The sequence below is a fragment of the Radiomyces spectabilis genome (assembly GCF_025331425.1).
Source record: "Radiomyces spectabilis strain NRRL 2753 chromosome Unknown BYT42scaffold_4, whole genome shotgun sequence".
Lineage (NCBI taxonomy): Eukaryota > Fungi > Mucoromycota > Mucoromycetes > Mucorales > Radiomycetaceae > Radiomyces > Radiomyces spectabilis.
The window spans coordinates 1,690,234-1,705,061 of record NW_026251929.1 but is presented as its reverse complement, the minus strand read 5'-3'; the positions used below and the strand labels follow the sequence as shown (position 1 = coordinate 1,705,061).

Below are 14,828 nucleotides of genomic sequence, written 5' to 3'. Positions count from 1 at the left end.
ATTTCCAAGGAATTTACGTAGTATAGCCGCTCTAAGATTCATTGGAGTCATGGGCAGCCATATAGTCTTTAGGTATCACGTAGCACCTCGCTTTGGCAGAAACCCGTCAGAAAACCCTACAAACAAGTTAGTTGAAGTTGCTACGATGCTTTTGACTTTTTTTTTTCTCTCACCACAAAGTACATTTCTCCACTAAATGCGGAAAGCATTTCACTCAACGTTATGCATCCTTCATAGAAGAGGGGTAAAGACATCGTTAGCAACAAGCAACAGTAAAAGGGTCTATCGTCTTATACTATAAATTTTTACATGTTGGATGAAGAAAAAGAAAAAAAGAGTATGACCTTTTTTCGATGATGTTTATTTTTTGGCATAAGGCGCTGCTCAGTTTTTCCTGATGAGATATTAGGCTAAAATGGGAACTCAATTACAGTAACAATTGTCAAGATCACCTCGATGAGATGCTAGATTATATATTGTAGCTAGCGCATTGACGAGTTGTCTAGCGCTATCACCATCAATAAACTCCCAATCGTTGCGTTTTATTGCTCAATTCGTGGGCGGATCAGCTATATAAGACCAGTAGCCCTGTTTCCTATCAAGAAGATACGTGCTAAGATCTGGGCCACGATTTCGGCAAGGTCAACGAGCACTGGGCTGTAACACTGCCGAGTCTATGTCTATTATTGGGGATGTTTGTTTTACGTCGTCTTTCCACTAAGAAAATGCTAGACGTGAGTATAAGTTACATCAGCGATATGATACATTAATCACCTGTGGTAATGCGTACACTATTTCAAGTTCCAGCTACCCAACAGGAAAAGGAGTTGTCAATACGAGTTCTATCACCGATATGATTCATTGGTCATTTGTGATCATGCGTACAATACATCAATGAAATAAGTTATTCAAACTGCGAAATCCATTTACGAAATTTTTGAGCTTCAAAATCTTCAGTTGTTGTATCAATCCAATAAAAAAGGAAGAAGAAACTCCGCGGTGCGGTTTGATGTTACACGACAGAAAGTTGAGACAGAGAGCAGCTCAGAGAGTCCGTTGAACGGACACTGAAATTGACGCCCGATGATCAGTGGAGGACGCCAAGGAAAAGCCAAAGGACCGGCTGGAAGAATTTTCCTGATTGCGTCTTTGATAGGTCAGTTAAATTTTGCCTTGTTTAAAGGTCAGGATTAAACCAGTCGCATAAAATCTGATAATCTAAAAAAGGAGTACAGTATATGGATGTGACATGCTGCACCACAGAAGGCCAATTCACTTGTTTTCGTAATCTTTTTTGCCGCATGCTATAAATTCACGCTCACTCTATACCATTTTGTGAAGCGTTTGTTTAAATTAATAGTACCCATGAGTTCAAGTCAACATCACACAGACAGATTATTATAAAGTCGTACCCTGAAATATAATGTATCCAAGAGTTAAGAAAAATGAAAACGTTGGACACGGTCTATCACTACTACTCGGAGTACGAAACGACGACGTAGCTTTTTTTTTTTTTGATCAGCATCGCGTTCTATTGCCAAACTAAGTGATAAGTTAGATTTGTCTGTCAGCGACCTTTCAGAATCTTACTGTCGTCGACCTGAATATGAACTTAAAACATTATGCTTCCAGTGGCACTATTGTCATTTGTTGGCAACACTACGAATAAATGGAGTGGAAGAAAAAGGATGCGCTAAGCAGCTTAACAAGGTTTACACCACAAAATGGTTATTCATACATAGTAGCGTTTGATCCTTTGTGTGGGGTAATGATTATTGACCCGATCTGGCAGCGAGGACTATCATATTACATTGGTGGACTGTCTCGTATCATATAAAATCTTCTAATCTACTTTTTTTGTCGCATATCATGTTGAATTGCGCATTCCTTGTCAAATATGATCATGTCATTATAAACCCTAAATCTTTTAATGACAAAGCTATATGCCCATCTCCTTGTTCAATTCTGTTTGTTCGGTTGCAAAAAGTTGATCTTACCTCTGCTGCAGGTTTGATGACATTCGCCGCAAGAAAACTGGGGCCCCTTAAGAATAATCAAATTAGAATATGACTGTCTGATGACATCGATTTTGGGTGGCTGCAAAAACATTGCATATCGCTTTAGAGTTGCAGAATCAGAAAAAACGTAGAAAAGAAATCAACAAGATCCAGTGGATTGCTTAGTTGTTTTAAACGTCCGATGCCAGCAAATGTAAGGGAAAAAAGCTAGGGCCAATGGTGGATTGTTTGATGATTGGCTCGTAGTTTCTCCCTACAACAAGAGTGCACGCTATGGAGCATTGTCAGCCATGATGATCCTTATATAAGATAGCTTAATATGTATGGTGCATCGAGCAAAGTCGAGAGCAAACGATGAGAGGCCAAAAAAAAAAAAAAAAAATTACGGCATATGACTGTGACCACGCAAATGCCAGAAAAAGGAAAATCCCAGCTCGAAAAAAATTGGCTCACAGTAAAAGGCCATACCACAGGCCATGAAAGGAACGGTGCGTCACAACTCCATCCACACCTCGACATCGCTAGCTACCTTCTCGTGTCCACTGCCTTCATGCCATATACGCCTTACACTCTACAGACCATTGTCGCCTCGACAGTGGTAGACGAACCGCTTGCAAAGAACACTTCTTCTTCCAGTCCTACACCCACCGCTCCCAGCCAGTCCTCACCTGCCGTCTCGCTTCTACCTCGAATATCCACCCCACCACTGGCCGAACCCGTTCCATCCAAAAGCCAAGTAACACCTTCGCGTCTGAATGCGTTATTATCCGGAAACACAGCCAATGCAGCCAACATACCTCGTTTCACCATCGATTCCGTCGAAGCTTGGGGTAACCGGATCGTTACTTCGGAACCTTTTTTTTTTCACTCCCCATGTCGCTAACGATGAACTGGTTTTTTGCTTTTTTAGAGACGGACCTTTATGTCGGCACATCGGACGGTCATATTTTACATTACGCACTCGAAGAAACGACGAAACAAGATCAGGTAAAAAACCAGTTGAGGCATGCGAATCCCGAGTTGGAGACTGTTTGTATTGAAAGTGTTGCTTTTTGCCCCAATGAAAGACCAACGATATTCCTTACGTGTCGAAACTAGAAAATAGAATTAATCTTGGTTACGGTAAAAAGTCGGTCGAGCGTATTCTTGTTATACCCCAGGTCTCCAAAGCCGTTGTCCTATGCGGTAAGTGGCGCGCCTTGACCACGCTTTTTTTCGGTCCCAGGAATTTGTTGCTGATACAAAAGACTGGCAGATTCCACCCTTTCGTTTTATTCGTTACCTTTTCTCGATCCAATCCCCGTATCATTGGTTACCCCGATCAAGGGGGTTTCCTGTTTTTCACATGATCTAGCCATGGAAGGACGTATAGGCGAGGATGGTACCGTAGGATTATGCGTTATCAAACGCAGAGCCATTCAGATTTACAAAATTGGTGAAACCATGCAATTGAAAAAGGCAAGCAGAGAAAGGGGCAAAGAGACATTTCGTATTCATGCATTGCATGTCGGCCTAAACGAGGATATTTTTTCTTAGGAATTGCCGCTGGCCGATGGGGCTTTGACAGTGACAAGGCACAGCCGGCACCTTTGTCTGGCGGATACTCAGCAGTACAAGCTTGTTAACTTGCAAGTGTCCATTGCGACGCCTCTGATACCTACACCACAAGTCCCGACTTCACCTTCCACGTCATCCTCTTTGTTAGGATCAGGCACGCATACTATCCCGAGACCAATTGTGGCCGTGGTCAAAGAAGGCGAGTTCTTGGTGGTGAGTGGGAGTGTGAACAATCAGACGACCATTGGCATTTTTGTGGATGCGTTTGGCGATGCGATACGAGGCACCATTCAATGGTCCAGTTACCCCAAAGCCGTGACGGTGGAATTTCCTTACATGGCGGCCCTTTTACGGAATCAAACAATTGAAATCCACAACATTCTCGATCAGCAAAGATTACAGGTGATTCATCTGAATCCCGCTTTCGAAGCACGCGGTATGTCGTTCAGTCATGGGATCAAGGTTTACATGGATGGGCTGGCCAAACCGTTACGACGCCGGCCGTGGGGAATGGCAGCAGCAAACGGGGACGACAATGCCATCGACTTGGAAAGCATGCTTCGACGCGAAGTTGCCCGCTATTCCACGGTCCCTGCGCGGATATTACTGTACGGTAAAAGTTCGGTCATGGCCCAACTGGCGACACCCCTGGTCATGCAAGTCGACCGTTTACTGGATACCCACCGCATTGAAGAGGCCATGGAAATGGCCGACCAAGCCGGGAATACCATGCCCCTCGGTAACAATGTTTACGCCGAACGATTGGTAGGTAGCTCAAGAACAAAAAAAGAGAATGTATCTTTGGGACAACAGAGTTCCTGAAAAGGTATTCACACCCATAAAATAGCGCAATGAGTTGGACTATATCTATCAAAAGTCTGGACTTTTGTTGCTGAAAGAAACTCTGTTTGACGACGCGTTCTCAATGATCGCCAAGGGTAACATGGATCCACGCATCATCATCTCGCTTTTCGGCGATCTATTCTATCCAAAATGGCTGAATACAACACCGCCAGCGTTACTGTATGACGGTGTCCGTGAATTGGTGGACGGATTGGGCAAAATTGAGGATATAGGTAAGATCCGCGCGTAATTGTGTGGACCATGATGACCAAGTGACCTTAAAGGTTATTGAATTGTATGAAATTTCTTTTGACTAGTGGCGAATAATATTGAAAGAAATTACTCGCCTCACGTGGAAGACGACGATGCTCAACGACCAAGTCCGACTATGGAATTACGTAGAGCGTTGCTGAACAACGCCCGTGAAGCGATGCTTAAATATCTTTTATCAGAACGCGGCAAAAGACGAGCCATTTTAGGCCGAGGGGATATCGCATGCATTGTTCGTATCGTTTTGAAAGGCATGGAACAGGTTGCGTGAATTGGACAAAATGAATTTACCTCTATTCATAGGCCGTTGATACCGCGCTATTAAAGTTGTTCATCATCAATAAGGACGAGCATGCCATTTACCGCATTTTACGGGAACCTAATGATTGTGCCATGGAAGAATGCGAATCGGCTCTGATGAAATCCAAAGTAAGCATGATTGTTGCACACATATGCAGTATGTACAACCCATGATTTGATGAGCTTACATACTATTCCGGCGACTTTGGTAGCGATATTACGCATTGTCGATGCTCTATGAATCCAAGCATTTGTATGAAAAGCTGTTGGAAATCTGGACAAAGTAAGTGCCCATGGTCTTGCATGGAAAAATGGCTTGGAAGGCCTCACCAAACCTTGTCTAGGATCTACTCTGGCGAATTGGCGGATCCAGAATTCAAAGATGGACTGTCAAGAATCAAGCGACTCCTGTTGCAGGATGTGAACACGCATGAACTACCTTTGTCGGTGATTGTTCATTATGCGTGGTGGTTGACGGAGCAAAATGCGGCGGATGGCGTTGAAGTATTTATTCGATCACCGCATGCAACGGAAATGGATTCGGGGGCGATTTTGGAGAAACTGGAAACGTACGGTCATGCCATTGTCCAAGACTATCTCGAGTACCTTGTTCTTATTCGAAGGAGCGATCATGCCGAGTATCATACGCGACTGGCTCGCAGTTACGTGTACAATGTGCGGGACGAAATTGCACGCCACGGTACGGACGAAATCGAGAAATTGATCTCGGACTATAAGCAATCGGTTGATCCGATGCGAACTCAGATGTTATCGCCGTCATCCGCGTCTTCGATCGAAGTCAATCTCACCTTTGTCGGATATCTGGGATATTACAAGCAAACCAATCTGGTTCGACTTCGACTCGCACTCATACGATTACTGCAACGATCACGCCTCTATTCACCTCCTGCCATCATGGAAGCCTTAAAAGAGGCTGGCCCTCTGGATGTCGAAAGAGCCATCGTTTACGGTCGGGTAAGTCATCTACAAAAGCGATCGGAAAGACATGTTGAAATTCATGAAACGCGCCGCGTTCTCTTTTATAGATGGGCCATCATGAGGAAGCGTTGAATGTCTTGATTCACACCATTGGCGACTTTGTTGGTGCCGAGACTTACTGTGTGACGAATGGCAATTCGACCGGAGTCATTCCCGACGATATCTCTGTTTCCAATAAACGCATTCCTCCCGCCAGAACCTCGTCACTCGCACAAAACCAACCGCCACCGCCCGACACCCTCCCAACCCCTCCAGAAGAATCGACTAATTTATCTCCGGAAGAATACAAAGAACGACGTCAGCTCCTCTCTTTATTATTAAAAACCTACTTGGGAATCAAGGAACCGTAAGTACACTGATCACTGCATCTGTGGATCAAGCTACATGGGTGATGGCTAACCTTTTTCTTCTTGGAAAATCTCATCATTTATTTCTCATGTAAAAAAACAGCTCATTGATGGTTGCACGGACAATGCATCTTTTAAATACCCAAGGGTTTTATCTGGAAATACTAGAGGTGGGTTACGTGTGAAGAGGATGAAAAATAATTGGTTGATGGGCTTGGCTTGGTTCGTTTTTACTGATCAAGTGTCGTTGAAAAACTAGGTCCTGAATCTCATTCCCAATGAATGGCCCATAGACATGTTACAAAATTTTTTAATCCGATCACTCCGTCGATCATTCCATGCTTACCGCGAAGGACAAATTATTCTTGGGCTTAGTCGCGGTGAGAATTTGATGGTAAGGGAAAACTACTAATTCAGTAAAAAAGGGATCCAAATAGGCGACTAATGTTTACCGCGCATTAGGTTGGAAGTGAATTAATAGAAGTATACAAAGACATTGGACCCGTTACAGTGGACTTGCACGATGTGTGTGAACAGTGCCAAGAATACTTGGGCCCTGGTCCCTTTGTGCGAGAGAGTCGCTACGGGCAACTGCTGCACTTGGACTGTGCCCAAAAACTGGGTCTTTGTAAACAATAAAACCGACCACTGTACAATATATCTCTTCATGGCTATCTATGAGACCCATGTGTGTGTGTGTGTGTGTGGCTGTGTGTATGAAAAATGGATGCGCAAATCGGCAAGCTTCAATGTCTTCTTATCGTAGTTTCAATAGAATGATGAAAAGCAACATAAAAAAATGCGGTGGAGAAATCTCCTCATCGATAAAATACCGTGAGCAGTCTCTGTAACTGATTCCTTGAGGTTCATAAATGATACAGCTCCTGTCGATAGCACGAAGTCTTGAAAAACAACGAAATTAATTTGCCAAGTGAATTATAATCTATCGCAGGAGAGAGACTATTGTAAATCAGAGATATCAGGTCGCACAGCTATAGTGAGTAACACTCAGTGATCAATCTTAATTGAGGAAAGGTAAACTTCTTCGCTTGCTGCCGGTTTGCAGATGGGGTCGTCAGGTAAAATGATCGGCACGCGGAACCCTGACCGGCGACCGAAATAAAAACTTATTTTTTGCGATTCAATAGCGCCGCATGACAGCTGTCATTATTATGGTGACTGGTCAAAAAGGTATTCCTATGTTACTGTTTGATCCATGTAGGAGTTAGTCTCGCGACGAATATGAATATCCTGCATACGATAACAAGCATGTAGTATCAATATGTAAAAATAATGCACTATAAGCAACTGGCCAGCGGCGGAATTGACATCCAGCTTTTGGTAACCCTGCCACCGACAGTTGACCAGGTGATAGTTGAAGACCTGACGACATTAAAACAATCGGTTATTGCCAGTCAACCTTCTTGCGATCGAAACCAGTGGTAATTTTCTGGCTCTTTTCTTGCTGATAGCATGCAAGCAGGAACACCTGGTAAACAATACCACAGGAATTTCTCAAAGAGTGATAAAAAATTAAAGCGTCACTAACGAGCGGAGGCAGGCCCTTTGGAAGAATTCACACCATTCGTTCGTTGCAGTATCATCGATCCCATGGCGGAAGACGATAAGAAAGCTATTATTTTCAACGCTCTCGCCGTCGATGTGTTCAAGCAATTGGGTGAGCTGATCGACTGTGTGCATGACGAGTATCCGTACGAACTGTATGTGGCTCCTGTCAATGATGTCGTTGAACAATTCCGTCGATCCAGCCGGGTCGTGTACGATTGGATTATTCAACATTACGGAAGTTGTGAAGATTTTCTGGAATCTCAACTCGACAAAGTCTTTACGGGCCGCGGTCCACGCATGCGGATGAACGCTCTTCGCTATACAGTAATCACTCACCAAGAATACTCCAGCGACCGTCGACTGCCAAAGCTCACGAAAACACTCTCACGCCAAGACTTGCTGTTGGTTCTCTATCAGAAGGACTACTTTTATTGGATTACCAACAAATTCAACAAAAACCGGATAAAGCGTACGCCTGTCGTGCGAAGCAACGGCTCAACGTCGGCCACCAATTCCACACACAACACCGCCGGGGCTACGACGGGCCAAAATGCGGTTCAGCCCATGTATGATCGCCTTACTACAGAGATAATGAACTTTTACACGGTAGCCCGACGATTGTATGTGTACTGGCAGCGTCATGGAAAGCTGACTGTTTCGTGATTAGACGCTACAACCTCACCCCAATGCGATCAAACAACGCAAGCTGGTGATTGAAAAGATCAACCGTATGCTCAAGGATCGCTGGCCGTACGAGAACCTTCGAGTCAAACCTTTCGGGTAAACTAGTCTCTTTTTCTGATTACCTTATTCCTCCATCCATTAGATTGACTAATGAATTTTATCTTATCTCCAGGTCCTCAGCCAGTGGTCTGGACTCGGACAAGTCCGACCTGGATTTGTGTATCACCGTCCCTCTGCACCAGTTCACTGATGATATTTACAATAAATGGAACCTGGATAGAATGCCGAATTCTTATTATAACATGCATAGAGTGGCCCAATCCCTACGCCAGATCGGTATGAGAAACGTCGTGCCTGTCCCGACAGCCAAAGTACCGATTTGCAAGTTCACGGATCCCCAATTCAACATCGAATGCGATATCAATACCAATAATACGCTTGGCATTATCAATTCTCGACTAATCAAATGTTATACACAATTGGATCACCGTGTGAAACCTTTTCTGTATGTTATCAAGCATTTTGTCAAGACAAGAGAAATCAATAATCGTAAGAACCAGTGATATCCGGTTGTCATCAGCATGTCTCTCAACTTCTTGTGTTTTTTTTTTATGTAGCCACCATGGGCACGCTTAGCAGCTACGCTTATGTTTTAATTGCATTGTATTATCTGATGACGTGCAATCCTCCGGTTATTCCCAATTTGCAGACTCTTGCCAACTGCAGTCACCCATCGTGCAGTTCGAATAAGCTCGACACCTGCCTGGCCTTGAACAAACGGCGGCCGACGTATTACGACGTGGTTTATCACGATTCCGTGAAACTCGTTCACAGGACCCATCCCGCCTACAGTATGTCCACCGCCACCAATCCGTCAAAGTACTGCACGGTGTGGGAAGGATATAACAGTGACAGTGTGGGCCAACTGCTCGTTTCATTTTTCCAATGGTTTGTCAACTTGAATCATAAAGCGTGCGCCATGTCCTTCAAGCTCGGCTGTATGATTTCAAGAAAAACATATCACTGGGGAGGTCACTGCATCGCCATCCAAGATCCCTTTATCATGGAGCGAAACGTCGCGTAAGCTATTGAACAATCACGGTTAACTGATTGGGCGCAGAACTTGTTCATTGATCCCTGCTTTCTAGTGTGTCATGTAGCGGCTTCGGATACAAGCATATCATCGAAGAGTTCAGCCGGGCTACGGATGCGCTGCTCCAAAATCACCCACTGCAATCTGTCTTCGCTCCTGCCATAGTATATAGCTATCAGGATAATATGGAAGCGATCCTTGAATCGCCGCAGCATCGCATCATGCGACAAAAACAAATCAACGAAATGGAAAAAGCACTCAGACGACTGAATAAGAGCATAGCAGCGAACGCTGCCGCAAATGCTTCCAATGTTCGAGCCACCGTTCAAATCGAGTCGGTTCGCACTGCAACACCACCTTCACATCAGGTGCCCTCTGGAGGTCGACAAAATAGCACAGCGGCATCCAGTGGACAACAACAGCAACGTCGCAATGGTGGCCGAACATCTAATCAAAAACGCTCTTCATATGAGCGTGATAAAGAAATGTTTGAAAAAGCGCTCGCTGTAAGCGATGAGGATTACTATGACGACGACGACGATTGGGACGATATGCCTCTCACCTATCATGACTGGGTGCAGGGTCTCGCACCTGCGCCTCCTCGTGGCAATGTTAGTATGCGCGACCTTTTCGGTCCGGAATACTACAATGATGAAGATTACGACGAAGAAGAAGACGATCTCCCTAATAGACCGTACAGCGGAGACGATATCTCTGACGACGTCTTGCAAACCGCCTTACTTTTTTCGTTACTTTCCACGAATCCCTCACAGCCTAATATTGACCATGAATTAGTCGACCGAATAGAGGCCGTGTTACCAGCATTATCAGCCGCGGCAGCCAGAAATATGGCGCAAGATTCTCGCTCCGGTGCTGCTCCAGCAACGGCTCACGAAGTACCGGACTCATACTGGAAGGATGATACGCCATCGATTTGCACATTGCTTGACGTACCGAGTTATATCGACGAACTTCAAGTGATTGACGCATTATCCGAGTATGGCCAGGTGCTTGACGTTGTTCAGTTTGATTCGGTAGATCATTTTGTGGTTGGACTCATTTCATGGGAAATCATGATCATGCTGCATGATGATGTCGACGATTTACCGCAGTACATTGATTTTGGCGGCGGCCTTCGTATCCCCGTCGAATAAAGCCAAATGTTTTGCCTTAAATGAAACTAATCTTATATTTTGACTTTTATCATTTCAGTATTCTGAGTTCATGGCGTATGGCGTATGGCGTATGGCTTCTTTTTTTCTTTTAGGGTCCTGTATTAATCCTCCATGATAAACATAAAAACATGTGTATTGTACTGTAGTTTCTGTTATGGTTTGGGGTCTGTCAGCTTAAAGTAAAAAAGTCAACATTGGTTGTCTTGGAGCAAAAAAGACGAGCTGCCCAAAATTTCGCAGATCAAATCTTAAATGGCTCATTGCTATAGTTCCTGGCAACTCTATGGAGATGGAGCAAACAGTGCAGTCGTGGCCATACTACCAAAATTTCCGAGGGAACGACATATCATGAAGAAAAGATTGGCGCCACTCTCAGTCACAGGCCATTTATTACCGTATCTGACACCTATTTCTTGCGGTCATTTCATGCGATCCAAACGAATGATGATGAATAGAATGATATTACACAATTAGAAAGGACGAGTGTCTGTCTGTTTTTTAAAGTATAGTGTTAAAATGCACAACAAGCCATGTAGCAATGTTCAGTAGATGCATCCGAAATGCCGGATATGGATGACAATTCTCACGCATATTTCTGCTTATGCGATGCACTTTCCAAAGTTTTTCATAAGAAAAATCCGAGGGGCAAGTGTCATTCACGAATCAAAAATATAGGACAGAATACCGTTTTGCTTCCTTCCTGCCTCAAGTTGTCATATAATGACATGTGAAAAAATTGAACGCCTTATAGCAAGGCTAAAAGTGGGGTAATTCAGTTTGGTAATGTGGAGATGCAAAAGGGTTAATCTATTTATCCACCGAAATTTCATCAAAATTAAAAAAAAGGATCTGTTCCTCCAGGTCCCAGTTGCTTCGCCGCTTTAGTTAAAATGGTGCGTCTCGAATCGACTTCAACACACATTATTCCGTGTCATCGTGCATCCGATGGTTGCGATGTGCAGAAACTTGCTGTTGATCAGCATGTGTTTCCAGCACCCAAGTCGACACAGCAGAGACTCGCATTCCTTTGGGGTCACTCCAATGGTTTTCATAAAGAATCACTGCATCCGTTTATGCGCCGGTTTTTGAACCATTTGCGACAACAGCCACAGTACGATAATACCGAACTTGTCTTTGTCACTTGGGACGCTCGTCACCATGGCGATTCAGCTCGTTTGAACGAGGGAACATTTTTCGAGACTTGTAAGTTGCGTTGCCCTACGGCAAAAGAAAGATAAAAATGACGGGTTTACTAAATCACCATATTAGGTACATGGTTTGACAGTGCACTCGATGTTCTGCAAGTTGTAGAAGCTTTAGAGTTGAAATCAGACAAATATAATGCACTCATCGGGGTTGGCCACAGTTTTGGCGGCACATGCATGTGAGTTTTGACACCGATCCGCTGCTTTATCCGCGAATGAACTGAACGACGATTGTTCTTGTAGGCTATTGTGCGAATTCTTTTACCCAAAAACGTTTGATGGTTTAACTTTAATTGAGCCTGTAATGAGCAGTCAATTCTATGATACAGAATTACGACTTCAGATTCCGGTTTTATCATCCCGCACACGTCGCGATACTTGGCAGAGTCGGTAGGATCCAGGTCAAAGAAAGATCGACTCCAATGGTTCGTACTTAAATAATGTTTTCCCATGCAATAGCGAGGAATGTCTCAAGTCGCTTACCACCCGAAAATTCTGGAAGCGATTTGATCCTGAAGTACTTGAAAATTATGTGGTAAGTGTATAGAGAATCTTGCTTGGCTCAATTTCCTTATTGGTGGAATAGCAATACGGATTATATGACGCGCCGGACGGCACTGTCAAACTGAAATGCCCCAGAGAACAAGAATACGTATGTATTAGCAACGTGCAGTTTCCGTTTTAGCATACTTCACCAACTGATTTGTGCTTCTTTATATCGGCTCTTTCGTCACGTACAGCATGTCTTCCGACATAGCCATTACCCTACAAGAACGGCTTTCAATTCCCTTGCTATCTTAAAGGTTCCGGTTCAATTTGTATATGCTCTTGGCTCAACCTTGTGAGTGATCATACTGATGATCCATAATTCCGTGATCTGTCTAACCATTTTATTTTATTTTTTCTTTCTCGGTTTGTGATCCAGTATGCCTCCGGAAGAAGCTGATATGGTTCCAGGACAAAATCGAACCATGATTCGATTAGACTTTGTAGAGGGCAGCCACATGGTTCCAAACGAGAAGCCTGATCTTATCGGTAAGCAAAATGCCCAGTTCCCTATTTTATTGTTCAATGATTTCGTACTAATACTCTAATACCATCTGCTTTCCTAAACAGTTCCCCATATTGATAACTTGTTGACACGAGTGCTATTGAATAGCAAAAAGGATCAACGCATTGCCAAACTTTAAAATAAAATAAAGTACAAATAACCTGGTAGCTTTATAAACTTTTGTATGCTTTTATTTATTTACACGAGTTCGACGATTCTGCTTTGCGCAGAAGGTGGGGTATGTTTCAAAGCTTCGGCTGCAGCTCGTTCCTGACGAGTAAACGTTTCCTCATCGACACGTAAACGATCCCGCTCAGCACGCACCATCGATTCCATGAAGGATAGACCTTGTTGTTTGCTCGCTTGTATTGCGAAAGACACATGAAAATAGGCCTTCCGTGCCGCCAGGGAGATCTTTTTCTTTTTCAATTGCTGGGAAGCGGTCTGCAAGGTTTGCCACAGATGGCCCAGTGCCCGTACCAGATCTTGACGTTGTGAATGTTGCAGTAATTGTAACAGGTCGTTCAGCAGTAGCAATGTCAATTGAGTACGACGGGAGCCCTGCATATCATTCTCCAATCGCAAAATTCCCTCCACTGCATCGGCCGCCACATCTTCCACTTTTGCATAATCGCATGCACCAGAAAATCGAAACAATACAGGTGCAGAAACAGTCTCGATCACATGAACAGTATCTGCAAGATCTTCTTCCAACGTGCCCAAAGTTCGTCGCATCGCGTAACAATACGTCATGGCGATGTTCATCATATTCCAAGTCAACTGTAAACTAGGCTTCCCTTTGAACAGTGATTCGAATTCAGCAACGACAGGTAATGGAGGAACGCTATTTCCTTTGTCGACTTGATCCTCCGCATCTGTCAAATCATGGATCAGGCTGGATGAATCGTTTTGTTCCCACCATGGTTGGTAAGGCGGTAATGATAGCATGTCTGCCGCCGCAGTCTCTTGACTTAGTAACGATTGGAATTCTTGTCGTTCTTTCTCGGTCAGTTTATCCCAAATTTCATCCATATCAGCTTTTTCAATATCCAAATTTCCAAATCGCTCCAATAAATCGTCTTCTTCATCTTTCTCCCCTTCTTCCTCTTCCAGTTGCGCGGTATCATTCTCGGCTTCGAATCGTCTCAGCAATTCGAGCATTTGACGTTTGCCGTCCTGATCCAGATCACGAGATTGAATCTCTGCAGTGATACTGTCACGATAAAACGATTCAGTGCAATCAGCGTGCTGTAGATCTTTGTAACATGCTAACGAGCAATAGCGAAGATTACAACGAGGACAGATGTAGTTGGAAAACTGTTTCTGGCATCTAATTGTGTCAAAAACTGTTAGATCTAACTACTCGCCGTCAAAGAGCGTAAATGGTAAAGAAAAAAAAACCTTACACATAGCATAACGGTTGTGTTACATCGGGAGCCACCTGGTCGTTTTCATCGTCAATGAGACGCAAGGACGGCATGAGGGGTTGAAACGTCGGTCAAGGGATGAATGAACCAAAAGAAGAGGATTTCATTTCGGGCCGACAGAATTTCATTGATGCTTATTTCTAACTCTTCTATGATTGGATGGGAAAATTTTTGAGAAACAGAAACCCTTTTTCCACACTTTTTGAATTTTTCATTCTTTTTTTCTCTTTCTTCTTTTTCTATCATTTTTTTGTTTACCTTATTTGCGCAACCTTGGTCGTCTTTCCCTT

General features: G+C 43.8%; 5 protein-coding genes across 5 annotated transcripts; 4 read left to right on the top strand and 1 right to left on the bottom strand.

Annotated features, from left to right (window-relative positions):
• Positions 1-2,472: 2,472 nt before the first annotated feature.
• Positions 2,473-6,986, top strand: BYT42DRAFT_603782 (uncharacterized protein). The gene is made up of 14 exons (XM_051571081.1): positions 2,473-2,848; positions 2,929-3,005; positions 3,086-3,203; positions 3,274-3,476; positions 3,555-4,340; positions 4,423-4,651; positions 4,736-4,920; positions 4,992-5,117; positions 5,201-5,271; positions 5,333-5,963; positions 6,035-6,333; positions 6,438-6,504; positions 6,594-6,728; positions 6,797-6,986. Exons 1-14 carry the CDS (start codon positions 2,569-2,571, stop codon positions 6,971-6,973), a joined length of 3,384 nt encoding a protein of 1,127 aa, XP_051425495.1. The 5' UTR covers positions 2,473-2,568; the 3' UTR covers positions 6,974-6,986.
• A 517-nt stretch (positions 6,987-7,503) lies between these two features.
• BYT42DRAFT_275068 (uncharacterized protein) lies at positions 7,504-8,844 on the top strand. Its single transcript, XM_051562819.1, has 3 exons — positions 7,504-7,826; positions 7,896-8,683; positions 8,760-8,844. The coding sequence occupies exons 1-2, from the start codon at positions 7,808-7,810 to the stop codon at positions 8,564-8,566; spliced, it is 690 nt and encodes a 229-aa protein (XP_051425494.1). The 5' UTR covers positions 7,504-7,807; the 3' UTR covers positions 8,567-8,683; positions 8,760-8,844.
• BYT42DRAFT_275064 (uncharacterized protein) lies at positions 8,385-10,965 on the top strand. The gene is made up of 4 exons (XM_051562818.1): positions 8,385-8,683; positions 8,760-9,136; positions 9,205-9,667; positions 9,736-10,965. Exons 1-4 carry the CDS (start codon positions 8,634-8,636, stop codon positions 10,832-10,834), a joined length of 1,989 nt encoding a protein of 662 aa, XP_051425493.1. The 5' UTR covers positions 8,385-8,633; the 3' UTR covers positions 10,835-10,965.
• Positions 10,966-11,722: 757 nt separating this feature from the next.
• Positions 11,723-13,277, top strand: BYT42DRAFT_563709 (Alpha/Beta hydrolase protein). Its single transcript, XM_051567631.1, has 8 exons — positions 11,723-12,058; positions 12,125-12,239; positions 12,304-12,450; positions 12,520-12,595; positions 12,647-12,712; positions 12,801-12,901; positions 12,986-13,095; positions 13,177-13,277. Exons 1-8 carry the CDS (start codon positions 11,746-11,748, stop codon positions 13,248-13,250), a joined length of 1,002 nt encoding a protein of 333 aa, XP_051425492.1. The 5' UTR covers positions 11,723-11,745; the 3' UTR covers positions 13,251-13,277.
• BYT42DRAFT_512541 (uncharacterized protein) lies at positions 13,278-14,684 on the bottom strand. Its single transcript, XM_051565171.1, has 2 exons — positions 14,518-14,684; positions 13,278-14,441 (listed from the first exon to the last, which is right to left on the bottom strand). Exons 1-2 carry the CDS (start codon positions 14,589-14,591, stop codon positions 13,310-13,312), a joined length of 1,206 nt encoding a protein of 401 aa, XP_051425491.1. The 5' UTR covers positions 14,592-14,684; the 3' UTR covers positions 13,278-13,309.
• Positions 14,685-14,828: the final 144 nt, after the last annotated feature.

Bases quoted from the DNA above. Each gene is read 5' to 3' on its own strand.
- BYT42DRAFT_603782 (XM_051571081.1), top strand. From the start codon at position 2,569: ATGCCATATACGCCTTACACTCTACAGACCATTGTCGCCTCGACAGTG. The intron at 3,477-3,554 runs GCAAGCAGAGAA...ATTTTTTCTTAG, and splicing joins AAACCATGCAATTGAAAAAG to GAATTGCCGCTGGCCGATGG. The intron at 4,921-4,991 runs GTTCGTATCGTT...CTCTATTCATAG, and splicing joins GAGGGGATATCGCATGCATT to GCCGTTGATACCGCGCTATT.
- BYT42DRAFT_275064 (XM_051562818.1), top strand. From the start codon at position 8,634: ATGCTCAAGGATCGCTGGCCGTACGAGAACCTTCGAGTCAAACCTTTC. The intron at 8,684-8,759 runs GTAAACTAGTCT...TCTTATCTCCAG, and splicing joins CTTCGAGTCAAACCTTTCGG to GTCCTCAGCCAGTGGTCTGG. The intron at 9,137-9,204 runs GTAAGAACCAGT...TTTTTTATGTAG, and splicing joins GACAAGAGAAATCAATAATC to CCACCATGGGCACGCTTAGC.
- BYT42DRAFT_563709 (XM_051567631.1), top strand. From the start codon at position 11,746: ATGGTGCGTCTCGAATCGACTTCAACACACATTATTCCGTGTCATCGT. The intron at 12,713-12,800 runs GTATGTATTAGC...CGTCACGTACAG, and splicing joins GCCCCAGAGAACAAGAATAC to CATGTCTTCCGACATAGCCA. The intron at 13,096-13,176 runs GTAAGCAAAATG...TTTCCTAAACAG, and splicing joins CGAGAAGCCTGATCTTATCG to TTCCCCATATTGATAACTTG.
- BYT42DRAFT_512541 (XM_051565171.1), bottom strand. From the start codon at position 14,591: ATGCCGTCCTTGCGTCTCATTGACGATGAAAACGACCAGGTGGCTCCC. The intron at 14,442-14,517 runs GTAAGGTTTTTT...TGACACAATTAG, and splicing joins ACACAACCGTTATGCTATGT to ATGCCAGAAACAGTTTTCCA.